The sequence below is a fragment of the Sarcophilus harrisii genome, chromosome 1, assembly GCF_902635505.1.
Source record: "Sarcophilus harrisii chromosome 1, mSarHar1.11, whole genome shotgun sequence".
Classification (NCBI taxonomy): domain Eukaryota; kingdom Metazoa; phylum Chordata; class Mammalia; order Dasyuromorphia; family Dasyuridae; genus Sarcophilus; species Sarcophilus harrisii.
This window is the reverse complement of record NC_045426.1, coordinates 232272593-232298589: the sequence shown is the minus strand read 5'-3', so window position 1 is coordinate 232298589 and position 25997 is coordinate 232272593. Positions and strand designations below refer to the sequence as shown.

Sequence of the window (25997 nt, the reverse complement as noted above, 5' to 3'; positions counted from 1 at the left end):
GATGATTCAACAAGTATTTAATGAGCCCAAAGTTTTCAAGCAAATGAGAAGCAAAAATGTTAGACTGGGACCTTCTGTATATGAAATGCTATTTTTACCTATGCAAAAATCATACAGTTATGGTAGGATACAAAGGAAGAATTATAAAGGAGGTTTCAGGTCAGCCACTAAGGTGCTACTATCTGACAAATACTCTACTATATTATATAAGTAGGAGTGTATTGGTAAATGTGTAGCAACTAGCTCTCAAGAAATTTTTCATCTACATTACTGACATTTTTCCAACACTTAAGACAATCACTAATATAGAATATTAACAAAGCAATAAGAAATCCTAATTTTTTTTCACATTTACCAATTTTGAGTTGTAAAATCTCAAGTTTAATAACATCACTGTGCCCTTTCCCATGTGAGGTTTTTATAGGAACACTCAAAAAAACCCAACAACACTATTAAGGTCTCTGCAATTACTTCACAAAACCTTGAGGAAAAAAAGGGGGTGGGGTAGGGGGGACAGGGACAGGGCAGGAAAGAAGGGAGGGAGGGAGAGAAATGGAGGGAGGGAGAGAGAGGGGCCAACCATAGCAAAACTTTTGAAACATTAATTACATGCTTTAAAAAGTCACCAATATCAGGCATTTTTAATTAACCCCAGAAATAGGTATTCACAAATATAGATAATAAAATTAAGTGGTACCCCGATATAGCCAGCTCAAGCAAGCCTATATTTGAACCTGACATAGATCTCGTTTCATAGTATTCAGTAAGAGCCTTAGATTAGGCTCACAAACTACTTACTATAAAATATCTAGGAAATCGTGGATTTGGTTGAGAAGTGATATGTGACATGGGGGACAGAGACTGCTGCAGAGCCAGCCTCTGACATACACTGTGTGACCCAGGGCTCGTTATTTAACCATGTGGTACCCTGGCACCCTTGGTGTGTAAGACTCTTAGTTTCAGAAAAGGTTTTGCTGTGTCCTGCAAGAGGTCGCTTCCTGAGCCGGGTGTTTCCCTACAGCAATGAAATCACAGGTCCAGTTCTATCAATCCCTAAAGGATCTAGTCAGTGATAGGTCACAAGGTAGAACCAGTATAAATAATCTTTGCTTCCCCCCAACAACCCAGTTAAATTCAGTTTCCTGTTCTGTAGAAACCAGTCAACAACCACTGCCCCACACTACACTGCCCCTTGCTGCTTTATTATACCAGACACATTCTAGCTACTGTGGGTGAGCTCTTGGTTCCCAAGTATAGAATAAATAGATGATTGAAGTTCAATTTGCTAAAGACAAGAACTTCTCAGACTTATCCACTTCTAAGAAGATTTCAAAGATTTTTTTCTTTGAAAAATCTAAGAAGATTTTTACTTCTCAACAAGCAATAGGCACACAGCAGCAGAATCCCAAACTCTTGCCCTAAATAATATTTACATGTTTGTCTCTAAGAGAGGCAGGGAAGCAACTTCAATGCCGATCTAATGGCCAAGGAAGTCGGTACAAAGCTGATAAATCAGAGGAAAAACAGGCAAAACATGAAGGCACTTGACATATATTTGAAAAATGGAACCCAGATGTGTAACTACTGTGCCTGAGCATATTCTTAGGACTGTCCTACCAAAGATGGGAGTAATCAGAATTGCCATTTAGATGAGCCTTTCAATGAAATGTGTTGATTAATCAACATAGGAGACCAGCAAAAACATTATTTTTTCCCCCAGCATAACAATTTGATCTGTACATCAATGGGGGCAGGGCCAGGGAGAGGGTTTGTGCTCACCCAAAATATCCTTTTGCTTTTGCAGTACAGAACCACCTGCTCTCTCCATCCCAACAGATAATTAGAGCTGATTTGGGCATCCTGGCATAATTGTTTACTCTGGCACTAAAAGTGTGGCCAAATGTGCTAATTGAAGACAGCAGGGGACAATCTAACTGAGTAGCAAGAATTTGTAGGCATAGCAAAACCTGGATGGCACGAGGGCTTCAAAAGCTACCTCACAGGTTCAATGACTGACACCCCCACTGACACTGCTATCTTCACTGGCTCAAACATAAAAAACAAACAAACAAATAAACAAACAAACAAAAAAAAAAACCCAACAAGCTATTTAGAGCTCTGGCACTGCCAGGAACAAAAAAAAAAATTCTCCCTGTGATGCCTCTCTGCATTCAAAATTATGTTCATTCTCACAGAGCCACCCATTAATCACATTAAACCCAAGCAGCGTGAAGAGTAATTTGGCCAATTAATTCTATTCGAAAGTTTAGTGAAACTTCCATAAGTAGGAACAGTATGTACCTCGTACACACTGAACACAACCAAGGGGAAGGGAGTGTGGGATAGGAGGAGAAAGTAAAGAACACCTTCTTTCCCACTGTGTCCTTCAGTGCTGCTGTAAGAACAAGAAAATGTGACAGATGGTTACTTCCCAGGAAGCAGCCATATAGTTGCAGCCCCCATGAAAATATACTGCTCACTTCCATTAGTAAGCCTTTAATTCACACCAGAAAATGCTTGTATGCCTGCCTCCAACCAGCCACAGTGACCTAACCACTGAGTACAGCCAACAAAGAAGTATGAAAAGAGCTGCTCTAGAGAACGAATAGCTGGGGTCCATACAGAACCACACCAGAGGGGCAGGGGAGGGAAGAAAATGTGTAATCTTGGCTTTTCTGGTTCAGTTTTTTTAATCACTTTTGTCATTATAACATGCCTGCTTTATTCTTTGGGGATTTCAAACATACAGAGACTCTTATATTTTTGCAAAAGTTCATTTTTAGTTCTGACTTGTTCCCGCAGACTCTGTAGTTGCTGCTGCTGCTGTTCTGGACTCGAACTGATACCGGGCATAGTGTTAATCACTTTTCGCATCTCCTGGAACTTGGTCTTGAGAGCAGTCAACTCCTGGTGCATATCAACACTGTCTTTGTCCATACTGCAAAAGGCAGAAACCAAAGGTTAGCATCGATGGCTGTGAACAAGAATATATTGTGTCTACAATAGCATGTGGGATGACTTAAATACTGCTTAAATAAAACCAACTGATAGATGGCAAAGTTAAGTAAAATATAGAATTAGCTTCAATTTAAAACAAATCCTCCTGGATACCAATATCTCCCCCTTTATGCTTCCATCAATCCTGACCTAAGTTGGTAGCTTTGAGTAGCCAGAAGTAGTCAGAAGAAAGAAATGTGGCAGTAGAAACAGTAAGATTTTGCTGAATATGTAAGGAGAGGGAGTGTTAGGAGTCAGAGAGAACACTAAGATTACAAGAGCAGAAGAGTATAAGACCGGTTGCACCTTCCACAGAAATAGGTCACCTTCTCAGCAAACATCTTACCAGGAAGACTTAACCATTCCATTTCCAAAATTCCCCACCCTGGCCCCCTTTGTCTAAATTGGTGAGTGCCTCAGATGGCCCACTATATCAGGGCAGTTCCAATAATTCCCCACTTTACTCCTTGGCCATCTCTTAGCAGCTGCCTAGCCATTGAACACGTAACTGGCACTGTCTTCTCCCCATTCTCCTTTTCCAATTGTAGAATCATAATTAAATCAACATTGCCATTACTACTGCCCTATGGTCCACTTAGCACCCCTTTAACTTTACAAACATTATCCTCTTGTGACCAGCATTTGTCTTTAAGTATTTTTGTCTCTGCCTCCTGTCCCGCCCCCAACAGAATGCAAGTTTCTTTTTTTCTTTATTAAAACTTTTTATTTTTCAAAACTATGCGTGATAATTCTTCAACATTTAACCCTTGCAGAACCTTGTGTTCTAATTTTCCCCTCCTTTCTCCCCACCCTCCTCTCCACACGGCAAGTAGTCCAATATATGTTAAACATGGTAGAAATAATATATGTTAAATCCAAAATATGCAGAATGTAAGTTTCTAAGGGCAGAGGCAGTCCCCCACTCCACATCCCAGCCCTGTGTTTAACATAGTGTTTGGCACAGAGTAAGTGATTAATAAATGCTTTTTCATCATTTATTCAAGCTTGGAAGAAGAATGGGTTTGGGAAAAAAATATGAGTTTACTTGGATATGCTGAATTTCAGGTATCTTCAGATCATTCAATGTGAAATGACACCATATTGAAGCTGGATACATAGATAATAATATTAGTAATAACAGTGTTTGTTCACATAGGACTTAAAGTGTATAAAGTGCTTTACAAATATCATCTCATTTGATCCTTACAACAAAGTAGGCACTTTTATCAACTCTATTACCAATGAAGAAACTAAGACTAAGTGATTTACTTTAGGTCACATATCTAATGTCTAAAGCTGGATTTGAGCTCAGGTTTCCTGATTTTCGGTACTCAACTATGCCTCTTAACTGCTTGTTATCTGTATTGAGGTGATGATGCAACTATGGGAGTTGATGAAGCTAAAAAGTGAAAAAGAATAAAGGAAAAGTCCACCACAAAGCTCTGTGGAATATCCACAACTGGAAGGAGGGAGAGACAATGATTTGAGTGAAGAGCCAAATAGCAGAGCAGAGCTAGAATTATATAGCACTTTAAGCTTTGCAATGTCCTTTACATATTGTCTTATCTCAAATGAGACTGGCAAGTGATCAGAAAGGTAGGAGAAAAATCAGGAGAGTAATACCACATAAACCTAGAGAGAAGAAAGTATTCAGAAAGAAAACATGGTCAGCAATGTCGAATAAAGACAAGAAGTGAAAAAAAAAAAAGTGAGGGCTGAGAAAAGATCATCATATTCAGCAATAAGAGAAATCATTGGTTTCCTTGCAACCTACTCTATACTGTATTACCACTCACCTCAATCGATGTAGCTGCCTTACAAGCTGCTCATATGCATTAAGGGGAAAAAAAAGAATGCATGGATAAGGTTTTAAAAACCAAGCAACTGATTCAATGAAAACTAAGTTAATTCAATAAGCTGTTCTAAAATTAGGCCACTGTGGCAGAAAGGGGAAAATTTGTCAATGATCACTTTTTAAAATAAATTTTCTTTCCTAGTGGGGACATTTCAGACCAGATGGTGCTAATTCATTTTATTATTCATTTTTGCTGAGCTTACGCAGGAAGGGTATTTTTTTTTTTCCAAAGGTAATGTATTACTTCACTTTAAGTCAAATAACTGCCACTAACTACTAATTAACTATTTATCGATTGTCTATATTAGTACAAGAATAGGACTTTTATTTTAGGAATCAAGAGTCATCTAACTTCTACCTTCAATCCGTTGTACTCAATTTAAATAACCAAGCAATGGTACATCTTATGCTAGATTCCAGGAAAAAGTAACTGATGTTCTTGAAAATTACAAATAATTTTGAAGATAGACAAGAGAATTTTAAACAATTTTTTTTTTTTTTAAGAAGTAAGCTCAACCCAGATCCACAAGGGAACTCAATTTAATCCTGCTAACTACATACCATTATCATTTGTTCAGTACCATTCAGTCATTTACTTGGTGTCTGATTCTTCATGACCCCATTAAGGGTTTTCTTGACAAAGATAGTGGAGTGGTTTGCCATTTCCTTCACCAGTGGATTAAGGCAAACAAAGATTAAATGAATTATTTAGGATTATATAACTAATCACTATCTGAGGCTGGATTTGAACTCTGGTCTTCCCAACTCCAGCATTCTATCTACTGAGCCATGTAATCATTTAGTTAAGACTAAAAAATAATTACAGGAAGGCTGTCTAGTGTGACCTAACACAAAAAGATTTAACTAAAATTAGTCTCCTTCTTAGTCCAAAGTTTGAAAATATAAATAAATGGCTAAATTTAGTACTAACTTGACTACTAATTACATATAAAGACACTCATATATTCCTAAATTCCCAAATCTCCAAGGGCACCTGATTTCTTAGACCATAATAATGCTTCAAGTAAAGTAAAGCAGGTCTAAAGATAATAACAATCAATATGAAACTGTTTTATAAAGAGAGGAGCTGAACTGAAAGGAGGTCAGACAGTATGTAGAGAAGGGTTCCCCTCCACTGAAATCAGCTCTAATTGGCAGAGTATTTCTATAGAGTCAAAACGGCACAGAGCACTTAGGGTGAGGAAAATACTATATTCAGGAAATGCCTCACACTCAGTGGGGTCCCTTCTCAGCTAGGACTACTTTGAAACATTCAAATAGACTCAAAAAAAAAAAAAAAAAAAAAGAAAAAAAAAAAGCCTTTCATACAACTCCCAATCCTCAAAAATGAACAAAAGCAGCAGCCTTTAAATGGGCCCAGGCTTTTGTATTCAAGATTAGTCATAACCCTATCTTCAGATAAAAAAGATTAATAGAACATATGAGGGTCAAGAAGAATAGGAAGAATAAAATAAGGCCAAAATCAAGAGCATCTCAGAATCATCCCAATATGCTCCAAAAAGAAGATAGAAAATATAGCTAGTCATTTGACAACTAGAATTGTATTTGTTCTGTTTGTTCTTTTAGGAGAGTCTTTTTTCATCTTGTGGTAGAAAGAAACTAAAGGCATAAAGATAGGATGATTATATACTTGAAAAATGCTAGGGAATGAGCAAAGATATTGATTGAGACAATAGCTTTAGAAAAGTTGAAAGCTACAAAATAAATCCTCAAAATCAATTGCATTTATTAAAATATTTGAGATCCAAGAAACAGAAAATATGTGTGCATAAACCAAAAGTCATTCTCTAATAGGTAATAACAGATTGATAAATGATCAAAGGATATGAATAACAATTCTCAAAAAAGTGTAAACTATTAACAACCAGAAATATTCTAGATCACTAATAATAAAGGAAAATGCAAATCAAATAACCCTGCAGTTTCACTTCACACCCTGGACATTGGTAAAGATGACAAAATAGAGCAAATAACCAATATTTGGAAGGGTTATGGGAAGAAAGGCAAACTGATACTTTATTCGTGAAGCTGTGAATTGGTACAACCATTTTGGAAAACAATTTAGAATTATGCATATAAAGTGACTAAAATGACCATGCCTTTTGACCCAGAAATTCCATTACCGTATTTATACCCCAAGAAGCCACTGACAAGAAAAAAGTCTCCAACATACCAAAATATTTATAGCAGCCTTTTTTGTGATAACAGAACATTGAAAACAAATGTGACAAAATTATAAAAAAACAAGCATGTTTAAAAAAAAGAGATATGAGAAGAGCCTTCTAATTTTACCCTTTACATAAAATATTTCCAGACTTTTCCCCAAATATTGATTAGTTATGCTGATTTTTTTCTTTTTTTCTTTTGTCCTACAAATACTATTTATTAAATAAAATGGTAACAGGAGGAGAAATGGAAGGACACTTAGGAAAACCATCATCATATAAAAAAACAAAAAAACAATAACAATTTACTCAAAAAAAGAAACTGGGTCAATTTTTTATGAATATAATATAAACATACACTCATCACTAAAATCCAGAATTTTGCTATATCATAAAGTTCAGGCAATGATATTCAAGAATTGTTAAAATCAGCAAAATACTTTGAGACAAAAAATTGTATTCTTAGCAAGATCCAAATTAAAGGAAAATAAAGTCTATAAAAATCACAACTTGATAGTTCTCTCAAATGATAGTCATGTATATAATTTTCTAGTCACTCACTTTATTAGAAACTGGCTGAAGAAGAGACAATGGCCAATAACAGGGGCTATTTCTGAAGTACTGGGAAGGCTAACAAGCCCCTAATGGGCAAAATATTTGTCAACTACACCAGAATGACCTGATGAACTCCATTCCATATTTTTTGCAACAATCTCATATCTGGTCATTCATCTTAAAAGGTTAGTATGTGAAACAATATAAGTCAGCAGCATCATGTTCCAAACACCCAAATCTTATTAAGATATTTCTGACCCATCTTAACTATACCCAGATTAATTTTAAGCCATTTGCTCAAGAAGACACTGGACCCAACTAATAAATGGTAAAAGGATATGAACGGATAGTTTTTAGAAGAAGAAATTAAAACTATCTAGTCATATGAAGAAATGCTCTGAATCATTACTGATTAAAGAAATGCAAATTAAAACAACTCTGTGGTTCAACTTCACACCTATTTGATTAGCTAAGGTGAAAGAAAAAGAAAATGATAAATGTTGAAAAGGATCCGGGAAAACTGGGACACTAATGCGCTGTTGGCAGAGTTGTGAACTGATCCAACCATTCTGAAGTATAATTTGGAATGACACCCAAAAGGCTATAAAACTGCACATACCTCTTTTGATTCAACAATACCACTACTGGGTTTGTATCCCAAAGAGATAAAAGGGAAAAAGACCCACATGTGCAAAAATGTTTATAGCAGCTCTTTTTGAGGTGACAAGGAATTGAAAATTGTGGGGAATGGATCAACAAACTGTAGTACAAGAGTGTAATGGAATACTATTGTTCTATAAGAAATGATAAATTGGAAGATTTCAGAAAAATCTGGAAAGATTTATGTGAACTGGTGTTGAGTGAAATGAGCAGATAGTAATAACAACATTGTATGATGATCAACTATGACAGACTTAGCTGCTCTTAGTAATACAATGATCCAAGACAATTCCAATAGATTTAGGATGGAAAATGCCATCCACATCCAGAGAAAGAACTGTGGAGACAGGTCAAAGCATACTAAATTCACTTTTTTTTTTTCTTTCTCATGTTTTTTCCCTTTTGTTCTGAGTTTTCTTTCACAACATAACTAATATGGAAATATGTTTGACATGGTTCTTCATGTATAACCTCTACCAGATTGCTTGCTGTTTTGGAGAGGGAGAGAGGGAGAGAGGCAGAGAGGGAGAAAATTTTGGAACTCAAAATCTTGTAAAAATGAATGCTGAAATGAGATGATTCAAACTAATTCCAACTGTTCAGTGATGAAGAGAGCCATCTACCCTGAGAGAGGACGGTGGGAACTGAGTGTGGAACACAATATAGCATTCTCACTCTTTCTGTTGTTGGTTGCTTGCATTTTGTTTTTTTTCTCAGGTTTTTTTTTTTCCTTCTTGATCCGATTTCTTTGGTGCAGCAAGGTAACTGTATAAATATGTATACATATATTGGATTTAACATATATTTGACATATTTAACATGTATTGGACTACCTGCCATTTAGGGGTGGATGAGGAGGGGAAAATTTGGAGCAGATCTTTGCAAGGGTCAATGTTGAAAAATTATCCATGCATATGTTTTTTTTTTTATTATTATAATAACTTTTTATTGACAGAACCCATGCCGGGGTAATTTTTTACAACATTATCCCTTGCACTCACTTCTGTTCTGATTTTTCCCCTCTCTCCCTCCACCCCCTCCCGTAGATGGCAAGAAGTTCTATATATGTCAAATATGTTATAGTATATTCTAGATACAATATATGTGTACAGAACCAAACAGTTCTCTTGTTATACAGGGAGAATTGGATTCAGAAGGTAAAAATAACCCAGGAAGAAAAACATAAATTCAAACAGTTTACATTCATTTCCCAGTGTTCTTTCTTTGGGTGTAGCTGCTTCTGTCCATCATTGATCAATTGGAACTGAGTTAGGTCTCTTTGTCAAAGAAATCCACTTCCATCAGAATACATCTTCATACAGTATCGTTGTTGAAGTATATAATGATCTCCTGGTTCTGCTCATTTCACTGAGCATTAGTTCGTGTAAGTCTCTCCAAGCCTCTCTGTATCCATCTTGCTAGTCATTTCTTACAGAACAATAATATTCTATAACATTTATATACCACAATTTACCCAACCATTCTCCAATTGAAGGGCATCCATTCATTTTCCAGTTTCTAGCCACTACAAACAGGGCTGCCACAAACATTTTGGCACATACAGGTCCCTTTCCCTTCTTTGAGGTATAAGCCCAGTAGAAGCACCATGCATATGTTTTGTAAATGAAAAGCTTTAATAAAACAACAACAACAAAAAAAATGAATGTTGAAAACTATCTTCACATGGAATTGGAAAAAAATAAAATACTATTAAATGGGGGAAAAGAACATTGGAGTCCTTCTAGAAAAGGACAGTGGACAAGGTTTACTTTTTCTCCTGGCATTCTCAAAACTAGATCAAATCATTTCTGTGTGGCCCCCACCTTTCTAGACACTTACATTAATCATGGTTAAATTAGCTTATTTTCATGACTGAGGTAAATAATTCATTCTAAACAACATGGCAGGGAAAACTGCAAGACAGTTTCAAAATTAGACATTTCGAAACTGGGATCTGATAAGAATTTGAGATAGTATTAAAGGTTTTGAAAAACCAATTTAAACAACTTTAAAATGTACTTCTAAGGGGCAGCTAGTTGGTGCAGTGAATAGAGCATCAGCCCTGAAGTCAGGAGGACCTGAGTTCAAATCTGGTCTCAGACACTTAACACTCCCTAGCTGTGTGACCCTAGGCAAGTCACTTAACCCCCAATTGTCTCAGGGGAAAAAAATGTATGTCTAAGTGAGCAAGAGTAAGAAATAGTCAATATCGGAGTAGTTGTGGAATGATAAGAACATTAATGCATTTTTGGTAGAGTTATTAATTGGGACAACCATTCTGGAAAGCAATTTGGAATTATGCAGAAGTCCAAACCCTTAAGGATTCCATTTCTAGGCATATATTTATCATTGACAAAAATAAAGTATTTTTTATATACCCTTTATTTATATTAGCACTTTTTGTGGTAATAAAAAACTGGAAACAAAGTAGATTTTTAGTGATTAGAGAATAGTGACCCTAATTATAGTATATGAATATAATGGATTCCTATTGTGCTTTAGGCCCCATCTTCTTAAATTATGGTTCATGATGATTTACTATCAGTAAATGTTTGATTTGCTTACCTATTTTATATATCTGGGGTCACATAAAAATTTCTCAGGCAAAAAGAGGTAACAAATGGAAAAAATTAAGAAGTCCTGCTATAGAAAATGACAAAAGATGATGAATACTAGACTTAGAATAACTGATGAAGCAAGCAAAGCCAGGAAATCAATGTACACAGTAATTACAACAAAGAACTAGTAACTACCACAAAACAATCAGAAAGAGACTGAAAATTTATAAAGCTTGACTTGAAAATTTGATAGGAAAAAAAATATGAGAAGATACCTCTCATCCTGCTGTTTTGCCAAATTTGGGGCATCTACTTTTTAAGTTTTCATAGTAATTCCTGTTAAATTAGTAACTCCCTACCAAGACAGTTTGTTTTTAGATTTTATGAACTGCTGTGTAATTTTGTTTCTAAGTCATGGCTTGTTCTATCCCATGGGTTTAGCGCTCTCTCTCTCTCTCTCTCTCTCTCTCTCTATATATATATATATATATTTCCAAGTAGTTTTATAATTACTATTTTGTAATATAGTTTAAGACCTAATCATGCCAAGTCCACTTCCTTCCTATTGCTTTTATTAGGCCTTTTATTGTTTTTGACCTTTTATTATGCTACCTGAATTTGCTATTATTGCTAACAAATAAAAATTATCATCACTCTTAGGTAATTTGATTAGGATAAACAGAAAGACAGAGGGAGCATTCATTGCCTCCTTATGAGGTGTCAGGCATTGGGCTACGCAGCAGAACTTAAATACAAGCAAGTGAACCAGTTTCTGCTTTCAAGGAACTTATAATTCAATAAAAGTGAGCCTGAAAGGGGAAGAAGGGCATGGGAACAGCAGAATTTGAATCTGTTGGCCAGAAAATGAGATAGAGCCTGGATTCAAGGAAGATCAGACAAAAGCCCACCTGCCAGAGGCCAGGGTAATCCTGGAAAAAGAAAGTCTAAGTTTCAGATGGAAAGGAGGTAGGGAAAAGGGAAGAATAGAAGCAGCATTATTTGGAGCTGGTGGTTAGGAACATTTGCTTAATAAAGTACTAAATCTGTTCAATTATAGGAATAGCATTTTCATTTTTACCATATAATTGTGATCTAGTTATAATCATGGAATTCAATTGTTCAGGTCTTCTTTTGTTTGTTTGTTTGTTTAAAAATTGTTGGGGTTTTTTTGTTTTTTGTTTTTTTTAGAAATTCCTTTTACCTTTCAGCACTGACAGAAAACTCTCTAGGATTATAAATTGAAAAGTAGATACTATTCTTCATTTACAGAGGGAATTTCCTACACTAGCAAAATCACAAGTCCACTCTTGATTTCTGACCTTATCAGGAAAAGTTCAATTATTTTTGTTTAACATAATTATAGTTCTTGGTCTTAGATACAATTTTGATCATTTTAAGGACATTCCTTTTATTTCTTTGCTTTTCAGCTTTTTTAAACACAAATGTATTTTGTAAAAAGGCTTTTTCTATAACTATTGACATTATTATTTTTCTTATATTATTTTTATATTTCTAGTTTTTTTAATGACTAGCTATTCCTGGTATAAATCCACCCTAATCATTGTGAATCATTTTGGAATACAATGATGTAACATTTTTGGTAATATTCTAAAAATTTTTGCATTGATATGCTTTAGTAATAACATTAGGCTTAAATTTCTTTATTTTCGTTTCTTCTGGTTTGGGTGACCACATTTATCTCAAGAGGGATTTTGGTTGGATTTCTTCTTTGATTTTGTAAATGATTGATCATAATATGGGAGTTGTTTGCTCATTAAATCCTTGACAGAATTTTTTTTTACTTCCCCTTTCTCCCCTGAGTTAATTTATGGTTTGTCCAATTTCTCTCTCTGCTTCAGAAGATGGTGGGTTCCCTCTCATTTGATTTTCTCAAGCAAATGCAGGCTGATCATCTAGCAGATAATTTATACAGAGAGGTAGAAGTTGAACTAGATAGCTTCTGAGTCTCTTCCAACTTTGATAATTCTGTGTTCTTATAATTGAAAGAATTACAGCTTCAGAACTACATTTTATAAATGAAGGAAGAGAAATCAAGAAAATTTAAGTACAATCCAAATAATCCAGTATTCTCTAAAGAAATCACAGATAAACTAAACATGAATTTTTTCATTCATTCATTCAACAAATATTTATTAAGCACCTGCTACATACAAAACACAATATTATATAGAATGGGATACACAGCATTGGTTATCTATATAGGAGATAACAAATACCTATTAGTAAAAATATTTCCAATACAAGAAATTATATGCAATAGAAAACTCAAAGTTGGAAGTTATTTATGTAATCAAAACCCCTCATTTTTTTTTTTTTTTATTTAATAGCCTTTTATTTACAGGATACCATGCATGGGTAACTTTACAGCATTAACAATTGCCAAACCTCTTGTTCCAATTTTTCACCTCTTAACCCCCCACCCCCTCCCCTAGATGGCAGGATGACTAGTAGATGTTAAATATATTAAAATATAAATTAGATACACAATAAATATACATGACCAAAACGTTATTTTTGCTGTACAAAAAGAATCAGACTCTGAAATATTGTACAATTAGCTTGTGAAGGAAATCAAAAATGCAGGTGTGCATAACTATAGGGATTGGGAATTCAATGTAATGGTTTTTAGTCATCTCCCAGAGTTCTTTTTGTGGGCATAGCTGGTTCAGTTCATTACTGCTCCTTTGGAAATGATTTGGTTGATCTCGTTGCTGAGGATGGCCTGGTCCATCAGAACTGGTCATCATATAGTATTGTTGTTGAAGTATATAATGATCTCCTGGTCCTGCTCATTTCACTCAGCATCAGTTCGTGTAAGTCTCTCCAGGCCTTTCTGAAATCATCCTGTTGGTCCATTTCTTACAGAACAGTAATATTCCATAATATTCATATACCACAATTTATTCAGCCATTCTCCAACTGATGGACATCCATTCAGTTTCCAGTTTTTAGCCACTACAAAAAGGGCTGCCACAAACATTCGTGCACATACAGGTCCCTTTCCCTTCTTTATAATCTCTTTGGGATATAATCCCAGTAGTAACACTGCTAAAACCCCTCATTTTAAAAGTGAAGGCAATGAGTCAAAGATGTTAAATAAGTTGTCCAAAGTTATATAGCAATTTAACTGAGCTAGGAAATTCCATATCATCAGATTTGGGGGTCACATAATAAAAGTACGAAGGATGAAGGACCACTTTTGGATCAAATAAATTGTTTTTTTTTTTTTTTTTTTTTAAAGCTATATAAATTTTATTGTTATTTTTTCTTGGTTTTAACTTTCAATCCTATGCAAATGACTCCTTAAACTTGCATGTATACCTTCAATCCTGTTGTCTACTTCTGTATTTCTTTTTTTTTTTAATGTATACACATTTATAGTTATCTTACTGCACAAGAAAAATCAGATCAAGAAGGAAGAAAAAAACTGAGAAAGAAAACAAAATGCAAGCAAATAACAACAAAGAGAGTGAGAATGCTATGTTGTTATCCACACTCAGTTCCCACAGGCCTTTCTCTGTGTGTAAATGGCTTTCTTTATCACTGAACAAGTGGAACTGGTTTGAATCATCTCATTATTGAAGAGAACCACTAATCAGAATTGATTGTTGTATAGGCTTGTTGTGGCCATGTATAATGGACCAAATAAGTTTTACACAAAATTCTGCCTCATTTTGTCATGTTAATGGATCCTGGTTTCTCAAAGGTTATGGGAGATTAAGTATAAGCATAAGTAGGTTTTCTATTCTGAAAAAATCTTTCAGTATAGTCTCAACAACAGGTTGATTCTGCTTTCCAAGCATCAGCTACTTTAGTGACAAAATTTTGGCAGAAAACTGCAAAACAAAGAAAAATGCCCTTTGTTCTCTTATTTCTATAATACTGTTCCTTGAAAGTTATATTATAAGTTCCTTGAAAGCAGAAACTGGTTCACTTGCTTGTATTTAAGTTCTGCTGCATAGCCCAATGCCTGACACCTCATAAGGAGGCAATAATAGTACTGTCAGAAAAAGGGACAGAGGAAGCACAATTTGTAGATCATCTATAAATTGTAACTTGGCTGTCAGTACTCTAAATGTGAGATCCTTGTGCAATGACCAGAGAACTCGTAAAAATGTTAATTTTTAAAACTGAAATTTAAAAAATTCCAATGACTATGGCATATTTCTAGAATAACTGAGTCTATTGATCTTAAACTTTCTATTATAAATAACAACAGAAAAATGAGAAAGAAGTTAAAATTAAATTAAGATATGCTTTTTTTCTAAGTCCTCTTTGAGGAGGCAAATAAAGGGATTGGCAGAATTGGTTTTATTCTGAGCCCAAAGGAAAGAAGACACATTATTTCTGTTTACATTTGGCCATCTTATATAACAGTGCTCATGATCCTATTTGCAGAGGCCTCTGCAGAAATAACTGTAGTTTATGCAACAATCTCTGTTGCAGAGGACAATGACTTGAGAAAGTCTACAAGGACTAGATAAAATTCTCCAGATTAAAATTAACATCTTCAAGAACACTGAACAAAGCAACAAGATTATGTGACAACTAACTCCGATGGGCGGGGCTTTTTTTTTTTTTTTTTTTAAAACAATGAGGTGATTCAAGTTAATTCCAATAGACTTGTGATGGAGAGCCATCTGCATCCAGAAAGAGGTCTGTGGGGCTGAAAGTGGATCACAACCTAGTATATTCACCTTTTTTGTTATTTGCTTGCTTTCCCCCCCCCTTATTTTTCCCCATTTTCAATCTAATTTTTCTTGTACAGCATGATAAATGTAGAAATATGTATAGAAGAATTGCAAGCATATATTGGAGAGGGATATGGAGGGAAGGAAGAGAAAAATTTGGAACACAAGGTTTTGTAAGAGTGAATGCTAAAAACTATCTTTGCATGTATTTTGAAAATAAAAAGCTATTGTTAAAAAAAATTAACATTTTGAGATGACACTTAAGGACCTCAATGAAAAGATGGAAAAGGGGGAGGATGTCAAGAAAATTACTGGAAAAAAATTAAAAAAAAAAAAAAAAAAGATGTGTGAGGGATTAATAGTAGGCATGGAATGAGTTCTACTCTGAAACCTTGGATAAAACAACCAAATTGATTAGGTTACAGATTTATATGATTATTAGACATCATCAAGAAAACCATTGTAGAAGAGGTAATCATAGGAATTGGTCCTTGAGGGACGAATATAATTTTGACCGACTAAAATGGGATTGGAGGATACAAGAGAGGAAACTGTAATAGCAGGAAATCTGACTGCTTATCTGCAGAAAGGAATAGAAAATTCCAACAGAATTTTAGACTAGAATCTTAAAGATTTTCTACTTTTTCGTTTTACAAAAAAGGAAATAGAGGTCCAGTGACATTAAATCACTCTACTAATAAATTATATACATGAGATTAGATTATAGGCCTTCTGTGCTCTCTACAAAATACTTTGAAGATGTCACTACTGGATCTGTATCTCAATATTGGTTCTGTATCCCAAAGAGATCATAAAAGAGGGAAAAGGACCCATATGTACAAAAATGTTTGTATAGCAGATTTGTGGTGACAAGGAATTGGAAATAGAGTGGATGCCCAACAATTGTGGAATGGCTGAATAAATTATGGCATTTGAATGTAATGGAATATTATTGTTCTATAAGAAATGTAGAATAGGTTGACTTCAGAAAAGTCTGGAAAGACTTAATAAACTGAAAAAATGAGTGAAATTAGCATAACTGGGAAAACACTGTACAACAGTAAGATTATGTTATGATCAATTATGATAGACTTGGCTCTTCTCAGAAATACAGTGATCCAAAACAATACCAGTAGACTCTGGATGGAAAATACCATCTACATCCAGAGGGAGAACTAGAGAGACTGAAATATAGATGGAAGCATACTATTTTCTTTTTACTTCCAGTGAAACTGCAAGTTATATTTGCACGTGAGGTATGATGAAAGCAAATAAAGTATGCTATACAAAGAAACCAACTTGTTCCAGAATTACAAATATTCTATCATGGAGATAATACAATATAACATCTGTACATATTACAAAGTAGAATACATCTAATATTTAAGATATAGAAACACAAATGTTGGGAATTTTCATGATTTAACCTCAATAGAGATTGATGGGCTTGTTTTAACCCACTCTACCCACTACCTTATTTTCTATCATCCCTTTCCCCTTCTTTTATCTTTTTCTCTAGTGTATCTGCCCCAGTGACAGACACAGTTCTTAAGAATTACAGTTATCATTTTCCCATCTAGGGATGTAAATAATTTAACCTTAAAATAATATAGTTTTCCTGTTTACCTTGAGTCCTGTGTTTGTAGATTAAATTTTCTGTTTAGTTCTGTTTTTTTCCCCAATAGAAATGATTGAAAGTCTCTTATTTCATTGAAGTTGAATGATGATGCTGACTCTAACTGGATATTTTGGTTATAATCCCAGATCTGTTGCCTTGAAGAATATGGTATTCTAGTCCCTCCTATCCTTTATTGTAGAAGTTGCCAGGTCCTGAGTAATCCTAACTGTTGCTCCTTGGTATTTGAATTGTTTTCATCTGGCAGCTTGCAATATTTTTTCCTTGAGGTGGAGTTCTAGAGTTTCGCCACAATGTTCCTTGGGGTTTTTCTTGTGGGATCTCTTTCCAAAGATGAGAGATGGATTCTTTCAATGAGTAATTCCCCTTCTGTTTCAAGAATATTGGGGCAGTTTTCCTTAATGGTCTCTTGAAGAACGCTATCCAGGTTCTTTGTTAAGTCATGGCCTTTAGATAGGCCACATTTTTTTCAACTGTCTCTTCTGTATCTATTTTCCAATGAGCTATTTCACATTTTCTTCCATTTCTTCATTTTTTTTTAGATTGACTGATTCTTGCTGTCTCACAGTCATTAGCTTCCATTTGTCCTATTCTAGTTTTCAATGTGTGATTTTCTTCAGTTAGTTTTTTTTATCTTTTTTTCCATTTGCTTAATTCTACTTTTTAAAGAACTGTTTTCTTCAATATTTTCCTTCCCTTTCCAAGCCAATGACTCTCTCATGCATATCTTTCATTTCCTTTCTCATTTTTTCTTCTACCTGCTTATTTGCCCTTTAAAGTCTTTTATGAGCATTTTCAAAAAACCTCTTTAGGCTTAAGACCAATTTGTATTACTGAGATTTCTTCTGTGCCCATTTTGTCTTTGTTTGAGTTGTGTTTTTCTCTGCCCTGCTACCATAGTAGCTTTCTATGGTCAAGATTCTTTCTTGTTTCATGCTCATTTTCTTTGCTTTTCTTTTGGTATTTCCCCCTTTTTTACTTTCATGGTTGAACTCTGTTCAAAAGAGCAGTGCTCTTTTGACGGCACTGTCCCAAGCTTCTTATGCAACTCTGAGCCTTGACTTTTGAGCACAGAGGCTCCTTATGTTTGCAAGGGGTAGCTTTGCTGCTCTATTCAGGAAGCAGCCTGGTTTCCTAGAATTTGCCTTCTAAGCTGGGACTGGAAGCTGCCCCACTGATTTGTTCCTCTACTGAGCCAGGACTGAGGGTCTTAGCTGCTGATTTGCTGCGATTAAGACCCTCTCACCTGCTTTCCCAGAATCTATCTAAGCTGGCCTGAACACCCTTTTCACCCCAGTGAGACTGACTTTTTTTTTGAAGTTTTTCCAGTCTATCTTGAGCTGGAAAGTAGTTTCATTTCATCGGACTTTCTTTAAAGGCTTGGTTTCATGTGGTTTTCAAAGGAAACTGAAAGAGCTCAAGCACCTTTTCTTGGCTCCTGCCATTTTGGCTCCCAAAGCATACTATTTTAACCTTTTTTCTTTTTTGTTTGCTTTTCCTTTCTCATTATTTTTCCACTATTATTCTAGTTTTTGTTTCACAACATAACTAATATGGAAATATGTTCAAAATGACTGTAATGTACAATTTCTATCAGATTGCGTGAGGAGGGGAGAAGGTAAGGGAGAGAAGGAGAAAAAATTTACAATTTAAAATCTTATAAAAATGAATGTTGAAAACTATCTTTATTATGTAATTAGAATTAGAGAGAGAGAAAGAAAAAGAAAAAGATTCTATGCAGCCTTTCCAGTCTAAGGACAGTACAAAGAATGGAAAGAGGAGACTTAAATTCATAGTAAAAACAATTATAACAATAGATGTGGAAGCCTATACAAATATAAAATGCTACATTATATCTCATCTGATCCTTCTAATTCTAACTGCCAGAGAAGAAAACAAGAAAAGAGAAATTGAATAATTTGCCCAATGAGAGTACTGAATCTAGAATGCATTTGTAAGAATGGGGGGAGGGAAGGTTAATCAAAGAAGGAAAAAAAATGAATGGAACAAGACTATATGGGGAGAAGCTAGAACCCAAGAATGTAGAACTGAAAGAGCCTTAGAGATCACCTAATCTAACCTTTTCATTTTGTAAAAAAGGAAACTTGGGCCCAGAAGAAGGAAGTTATCCAATCATATATGGGACTAGAAACTTTTAGGTCCTCTGAACAAACTCCTTCCAGTACTCTAAACTGCCAGGCATTTGATAATGAATCATAAATTGGTACCAACTGTGGACAGATTAGATATTGCAAAGATGAAAAGATATAAGTTGGACATGAGTTCATTCCCTTTCAATTCTGTGCTGGCAGATCATTCTGTTCCTCTTCTCATTAGTTTAATTAACATAAAATGTAAAAAAAATGCATTATTTTATTGGTCAATTTCAACATCTTGACTAAGTTTCTGAAAGGGCATGGAGGACCCATGACCAACTTTAGAAGTGAGGAATTTCTGATCCCCAAAGATCATACGAGGTCTTTAAGTCCTCATCATCCCATAGTCAGTACTTTCCCTCCAAAATTAACTTCCAGGGGTGCCTAGATGGTGCAGTCCCTGGAGTCAGGAGGATCTGAGTTAAAATGTGGCCTCAAATATTCAACACTTACTAGCTGCGTGTCCCTGTCACTTAACTCCAACAACCTTGCCAAAAAAAAAAAGGAAATTATCTTCCAATGACAATCTCTGCATTTTGTATGTATAGTTTTTTGACATGCTGTCTCCATCAGAATATGAGCTCTTTATAGGCAAGGACTATGGGTTTGTTTGCCTATTTTAGAATCTTTAGCTCTGGCACATAGTATTTGGCTTACAAAATAAACCCTTAATTAATTCAGCACAGTATCTGGCTTACACAATAAGCTCTTGATTGACTTAGAACAGTGTATGGTTGTCTGTTACACAGTAAGCGATTAATGCATGCTGTTGCCCAAGCACGACACCCGATTTATATAGTAAGTGCCTAATAAATGCTTGTTGGCTGTTAAAGGAGGCATCACTGATTCAGAACTAAAAGGAGCTAGGAAGAACCCTCCAAAGACATCTAAATCCAACCCCTTCACTTTACAGAGGACACCCAGGTATCGGAGCAGGGCTGGACTCTGGAATTTGAATCCGGCGCTCTTTTCATTGGCGGGCAATGGAAACTGCCCGAGACAGGCAGTGCCACCATTGGTTCATCTCGTTCTTCACCATGGCAACACGTACACCGTAACGGTCCACATACGCACAGAACTCACTGGACAAGCGAAGGGGCACGTCACCCCTAGGCAGTATTTCCCGGGAACGGGAGAGAAGGGGAACGAGGAGACGAGGGAGGGGGGAAAGGGGAGGAGGGAAAGGGGAGGAGGGAAAGGGGAGGAGGGAAAGGGGAGGAGGGAAGGAGGGGCGCCCGCGCAGAGAGCACGTTACCATTTGATGACGTCATGAACCAAAGGCAGGAAAGAGTAGGTCTCCGCCTCCTTGAGGCCCGGGGGCGGAGGAGGCTGAAGAGCAACCGACGCCGTAGGCTGTGGCTGCGACGGTTGTTGCTGCTGCGACGGCGGCGGTTGGGAAGCGGGCAAGGGCTTCTGCTCTTGCAACGGCGGATCCTGCGATTGCGACAACGTCTCTTCCGCCGGTCTCCCGGAGACTACTCCGACGGAGGCCATGGCCGTTGGGCCGGTGGACCCGGCGCTCCGTTGATTCTCACCGGGGCCTACACAGGAGTCGCTTGTTTTGCACGTCACTGGGCGCGCCGCACCGGGGCGAGCTGGGTACGGGAGAGGCCGCGAGCCACCGAGGAGTCCGCCACCCCGCCCCCTCCTGCGCTTTTTAGTGCGCATGTCAGGGGTGTGTGTGTGTGTCCGAGAGAAGGAGGAGTGAAGAATGACGAAAGAGAAGTGGGGCGGAGCGAGGCGGGGGATGGAATTGACTGTTGCTAAGCAACAGAATAAGCCCGTTAGCGACCGCCCTTCCCTTTTCACCAATCAAAAGTGCCTGCTCTGTGCCAGGTACTGTGCTGAGTGATTGACATACAAAGCGACATGACAGTCCCTGCCCTCGAAAAGCTTGCAATTTAATAGGGGAAAGACACATACAGACACAAAACAAGATATATACAGGATAAATAGGAAACACAGAAGGAAAGCACTGGGAGTAAGAGGAGTGAGGGAAAGCTTCCCGTAGAAAGTGAGATTTTAGTTGGGATTTAAAGGCAGCCTGAGAGGCCAGGTGTGGGACTGAGGAGGAATGGCATGGGAAACAGCCAGAGAGGGAGAGCTGGAATCGAGATGGAGTGTCTTGTTTTGGAGAATAGGATGTCAGCAGAGTGGAATAATAGGAAGGGCTTTGAATGCCAAACATTGCAGTCACAAGTGTGTACCTTGAGGCAATAGGAAGCCACTGGGGTTTCTTGGGGGTGGACCTTGTGGTTTAGGAAAATCATTCTAGCGGCTGAAAGGAGAATGGATTGGAGTGGGGAGACACTTGAAACAGGCAGGCTTTTGCATGTATTGCCTCTAATTATAAGGTGATGCTCGCAAGATAGTAGCAGTGGCAGAGGGGAGAGGGGGGTATATTCAGGCGATGTTGCAAAGATGAAATTGACAGGACTCAGCAATAGCTTGGGCGTGAGATAGCGAGGAAACCAGGAGGAGTCCTGGGTTTCCATCCTGAGGGACGGAGGATGGTACTGCTATCTATAGTGATAGGGAAGATAAGCGGGAGGAAGGATTTAATGGGAGAGCTAATGGATTCTGTTTGGGGTATATTGAGTTTTAAGTTGTCATCTAGTTCAAAATGTCTGAAAGGCAATTGGAGGTGTGAGATTAAAAGGTCAGGAGAGAAGTTGGAGCAGGATAAGTAGATTTCAGAATCATCAGCCTGGAGATGGTAATTAAATTCATGGGATCTAAATGAAATGATAAAGAAGTAAAATGGAGGGAGAAGAGGTTCCCAGAACAGAACCCTGAGGAAATACTGTGGTTAGAAGTGTGATCTGGAAGAGTCAGCAAAGGAGTCAGAAATGGCTTCATTTAAGGGTGTACTGATAAAGATTTAAAAGACAAACTTTCCACAAAAAAAGAAAAGAAAAACTGCATTATATTCACATTTTAAAATTTAATCAGTCTAGACAATCAATAAACCAATAAATCACATTCTAATTAATAGTTTATGCCTATTTCCAAGGTAGAAATGCTTCATACTGAAAGTTTAATAATAGGTTCTCAGTAGTGTATCAATATATCCTGACCACCAAATCTACCTCCAGAAAACCTAGATAGTGTTGGTGTTGTGGTCCATTGAGTCACTAAGGGTATTCTTCTCTGAGAGATCTGCCAAAGATCTGCATGAGGCATATCCTTTGGAAGATCTGGACTCCTTCCCATAGAAGTGGGGTTCTCCAAGAAGTAAGAGCTAGAGGCCACTGGTAGCAGTAGGGATAGGATTGGGAGACAATTTCCCTTAGGCTTGTGAGCCTAAAATTCCTTTCCATTCCTTTTCCCATATTACCATTCTTTCTGTCTGGCCTTCCCTCCCCTCACTTTCTGTCCATGTCTTCAAAACTAGATTGCAAATCTACCTCCAGGAAATAGTCTTAAGTACCTACTGTGTGCTAGATACTGTGTTAAGTTCTTGGGATACAAATAGTAAAAGACAATGCCTGCCCTCAAGGAGCTCATAGTCACAATTACATACTAGTTATATAAAGGATGGATTAGACATAATAAAAGGCATTAGAATTAAGGATCTAGAAGATGAAATTTTAGTTGGAAATTTAAGAAAGGAAGATCAAGATGGGGAGATAAGGAGAACATTCCAAGCAGAGGGCACAAGTAGGGAAAATACATGGAGTCTGGAAATGGATTATTATCCTTTTCAAAGAGCAGCATGAAAGCCAGTATCCCTGGATCTCGAGTATGGAGAGTATAAGAAGACTGGAAAGGTGAGAGGCAGGGACAGGAAGCAGTTGGTTTCCACCAATATTTGTCTTCTACTTACTATAAACATAAAGCTCAGTGGATAGAGTACTGGGCTTGGGAATATATAATAAAATGTATTATATATACATATATATGTAGTAAAGTACTGGGCTAGGAAGAACTGAATTCATCTAGCTTCAGACACTTTCTAATTGTGTGTCCCTCTTGTGTCACTTTCCTCATCTGTAAAATTAGCTAGAGAATGAAATGGTAAATTACTCTGGTATCTTTGCCAGGAAAATTCCACGGATGATAACTGATGTGCTATAGTCCATGGGGTCACTAAGAACTGGACACAACTAAACTGTGAAGAATTTTTAGGCTCTGGGGATACAAAGTTGAGGAATACAAAGTCTTTGTCCTGAGGGAATATATATATATGTGGATATTCTACTGGGAGAAGGGGAAGTGAATGGCATAGTTTTCTGCTGCTTCTAGAATACAATATAAATTATTTTTGAAACTAGTAATGAAGAGGTCTTTTTATCCTCATTTGGCAAATGAGGAAATTGAGATTCAAGCCATATAAGTGGTAAATAGAAGAACCAAGATTTGAATCCTAACTCTGCATATACTTCTATCAGTTCTTTCTCTGACTGCAGATAGCATTTTCCTTCATAGGTCCTTTGTAGTTAAACTATTTCCCCATTTTACAGATGAGAAAACTGAGCTAGACATCCTCAGTGACTTGCCCGAAATCATGCAGCTAATTTCTAGAGATAAGAATCTTAAGTTAAATTGTCCTCGTTCCAAGCCCAGTATCCCATGCCAGAGTCTAAGCATCACCAGCTCCCAGTACTTAACTCTGCCTGATGGGTCCTAACTCTGCTTCCACTATATCAGATCAATTGTTTCCCAAACATCCCCTTCATCCCCTCCACACCCCTATGCTAAGAACTAAGCACTTTCCCCCCATTCTCAGAGCCTAAGTACTGCCTCTGTCCTGGCACTGTCAATGTTGGTACCTAACTCTGTGCTCCTACGCTAGGCTGAATGTATCTTCTGCATCCTACACCCACCCCAAGCCTTAGAGAGATGTTCATATTAAGGTGATTTTAGGAAAAACACTTTCTTTACACTCTTTCTTTACACCTTGTAGGTTTATAACAAAACTTTTAACACTGTCTTTACAAATAGGAAGTGCTGCTTAAACAATGAATGAATGAATCCAGTGCTCCTACCAATTCCCAAATGCTCTGTAATTCTAAATACCACAATTATCCATCATTTGATTCAGAATGCAATGTGATATACATTAATCCAATGATACATAATCATTTTTTCTTTCCAAATATGTCAAAACTTATACACAAAAATGAGTTTCAGAGAATGCTCTAAATCATTATTGATCAGAGAAATGCAAATTCCTCCTTATGTATGCATATATGTATTTATGTATGTTCTCTTAGGACAAGGACTTTGTATTCCTCAACTTTGTAACCCCAGAACCTAAAAGTTCTTCACACATAGTAAGTAGTTTTTGTTAGTTGTGTCCAGTTCTTAGTGGACCATAGCATACCAATATTATCCATGGGGTTTTCCTGGCAAAGATACCAGAGTAATTTGCCATTTCCTTCTCCAGCTAATTTTACAGATGAGGAAATTGGCACAAGCAGTGTCAAGTTCTTTGGTTAAGGACACACACAGGCCCAGTACTCTATCCACTGAGCCTTCTATATGTTTATAGTAAGTAGAAGACAAATAAATATTGGTGGACACAACTGCTTCCTGCCCCTGCGCCTCACTTTTCTGCACCCTTGAGACCCAGGGACATTAGCTTTTATGCTGCTCTTCGAAAAGGACCATTCACAGCAATAGTAGCAGTGCCTGTCCTCCTATAGCTTCTCTCAAAATTTCCATTGCCCTTTTGTATCAAGATTGAATCAGGACCATGCTCAGAGTTGCCGTTTTTGGATCCAGTTGACCATATGACAGCTTGAGCCCTCTTTCACGCCCTGCATGAATATTGGCTGAGGAGCAGAAAAAATTACTAATTCATTGGAAGAATAAAAAGGAACAGCTGCCCTTTACAGTCTTTCTGGCTGAAAATCACCTCAGTGCTATTTCAAACTGCTCATAGAGAGTAGAGAAGGGATGATTTTCCCTAACACTTATTCTGTCCACTACATGGTTGTGAGAACATGATATCAAAAGCACAAGTCTTGCCTAAGCAAGTCTAAGCCTGGATTAAAGCTGTCTCTTTTATGTTTGTCCTTTCCTGATCTCAGGTGAAAAAATATCTGCTCTTAGATGGACAAGTAAAGTCTTGGAAACAACCTTATGAATTTGAGAAATTCAGAGATTCTGAGTCTAATCGGGTTGAAGTGGAATAGCATCAAGGAAGCAGTCTCAACTACTCCAATGCTTTTGAAGAAAAGACTACAAATAAGAAGATTGGCCTAAGATTGGCCTTTTTGTTAGCAGATAATGCAAAGCTGAGATGAAAAGAAAATGCAAAATTAGCAATCCTAAAAATTGCTTTGTTTTTATAGGGTTTAACTATCAGTTTATGTTTTGAGTTGTTACTGAATTCTATTTTTAAATTGTTCCTTAATGATCATATATGTATCTTATATTTAGATAATGGTTTATGGGAACAAATTACAATCTATTTCATACCTCATTCACATTGTACATTGAATGTATCATTCCCTGTGGGAGAAACCCTTAGATATGAGTCATAATTTAAGTTACATGTACAGATATACAGTATGGGGATTTAATAAGACAACAAATTAGAGGTAAATTCCTCCAGAACTAAATGTTTGTCTGCTGGATTCACAACAGAGAGTGGGCACAGAGCCTAGAGTCCTGTGGGCCAAATAGTTGTTTTTGAAAGTTGGATTTTGTCATCTCTACCAATTTGATGGCTATG

General features: G+C 36.8%; 1 protein-coding gene and 1 long non-coding RNA gene across 2 annotated transcripts; one reads left to right on the top strand and one right to left on the bottom strand.

Moving 5' to 3' along the window:
* Nucleotides 1-21022, bottom strand: MED9 (mediator complex subunit 9). The gene is made up of 2 exons (XM_003761519.4): nt 20571-21022; nt 1-2938 (listed from the first exon to the last, which is right to left on the bottom strand). The coding sequence occupies exons 1-2, from the start codon at nt 20981-20983 to the stop codon at nt 2722-2724; spliced, it is 630 nt and encodes a 209-aa protein (XP_003761567.3). The 5' UTR covers nt 20984-21022; the 3' UTR covers nt 1-2721.
* Nucleotides 21022-25745, top strand: LOC116419263. Its single transcript, XR_004229524.1, has 2 exons — nt 21022-21151; nt 25351-25745. It is a non-coding gene; the product is annotated as an uncharacterized LOC116419263 (long non-coding RNA).
* The last annotated feature ends 252 nt before the right edge of the window (nt 25746-25997 follow it).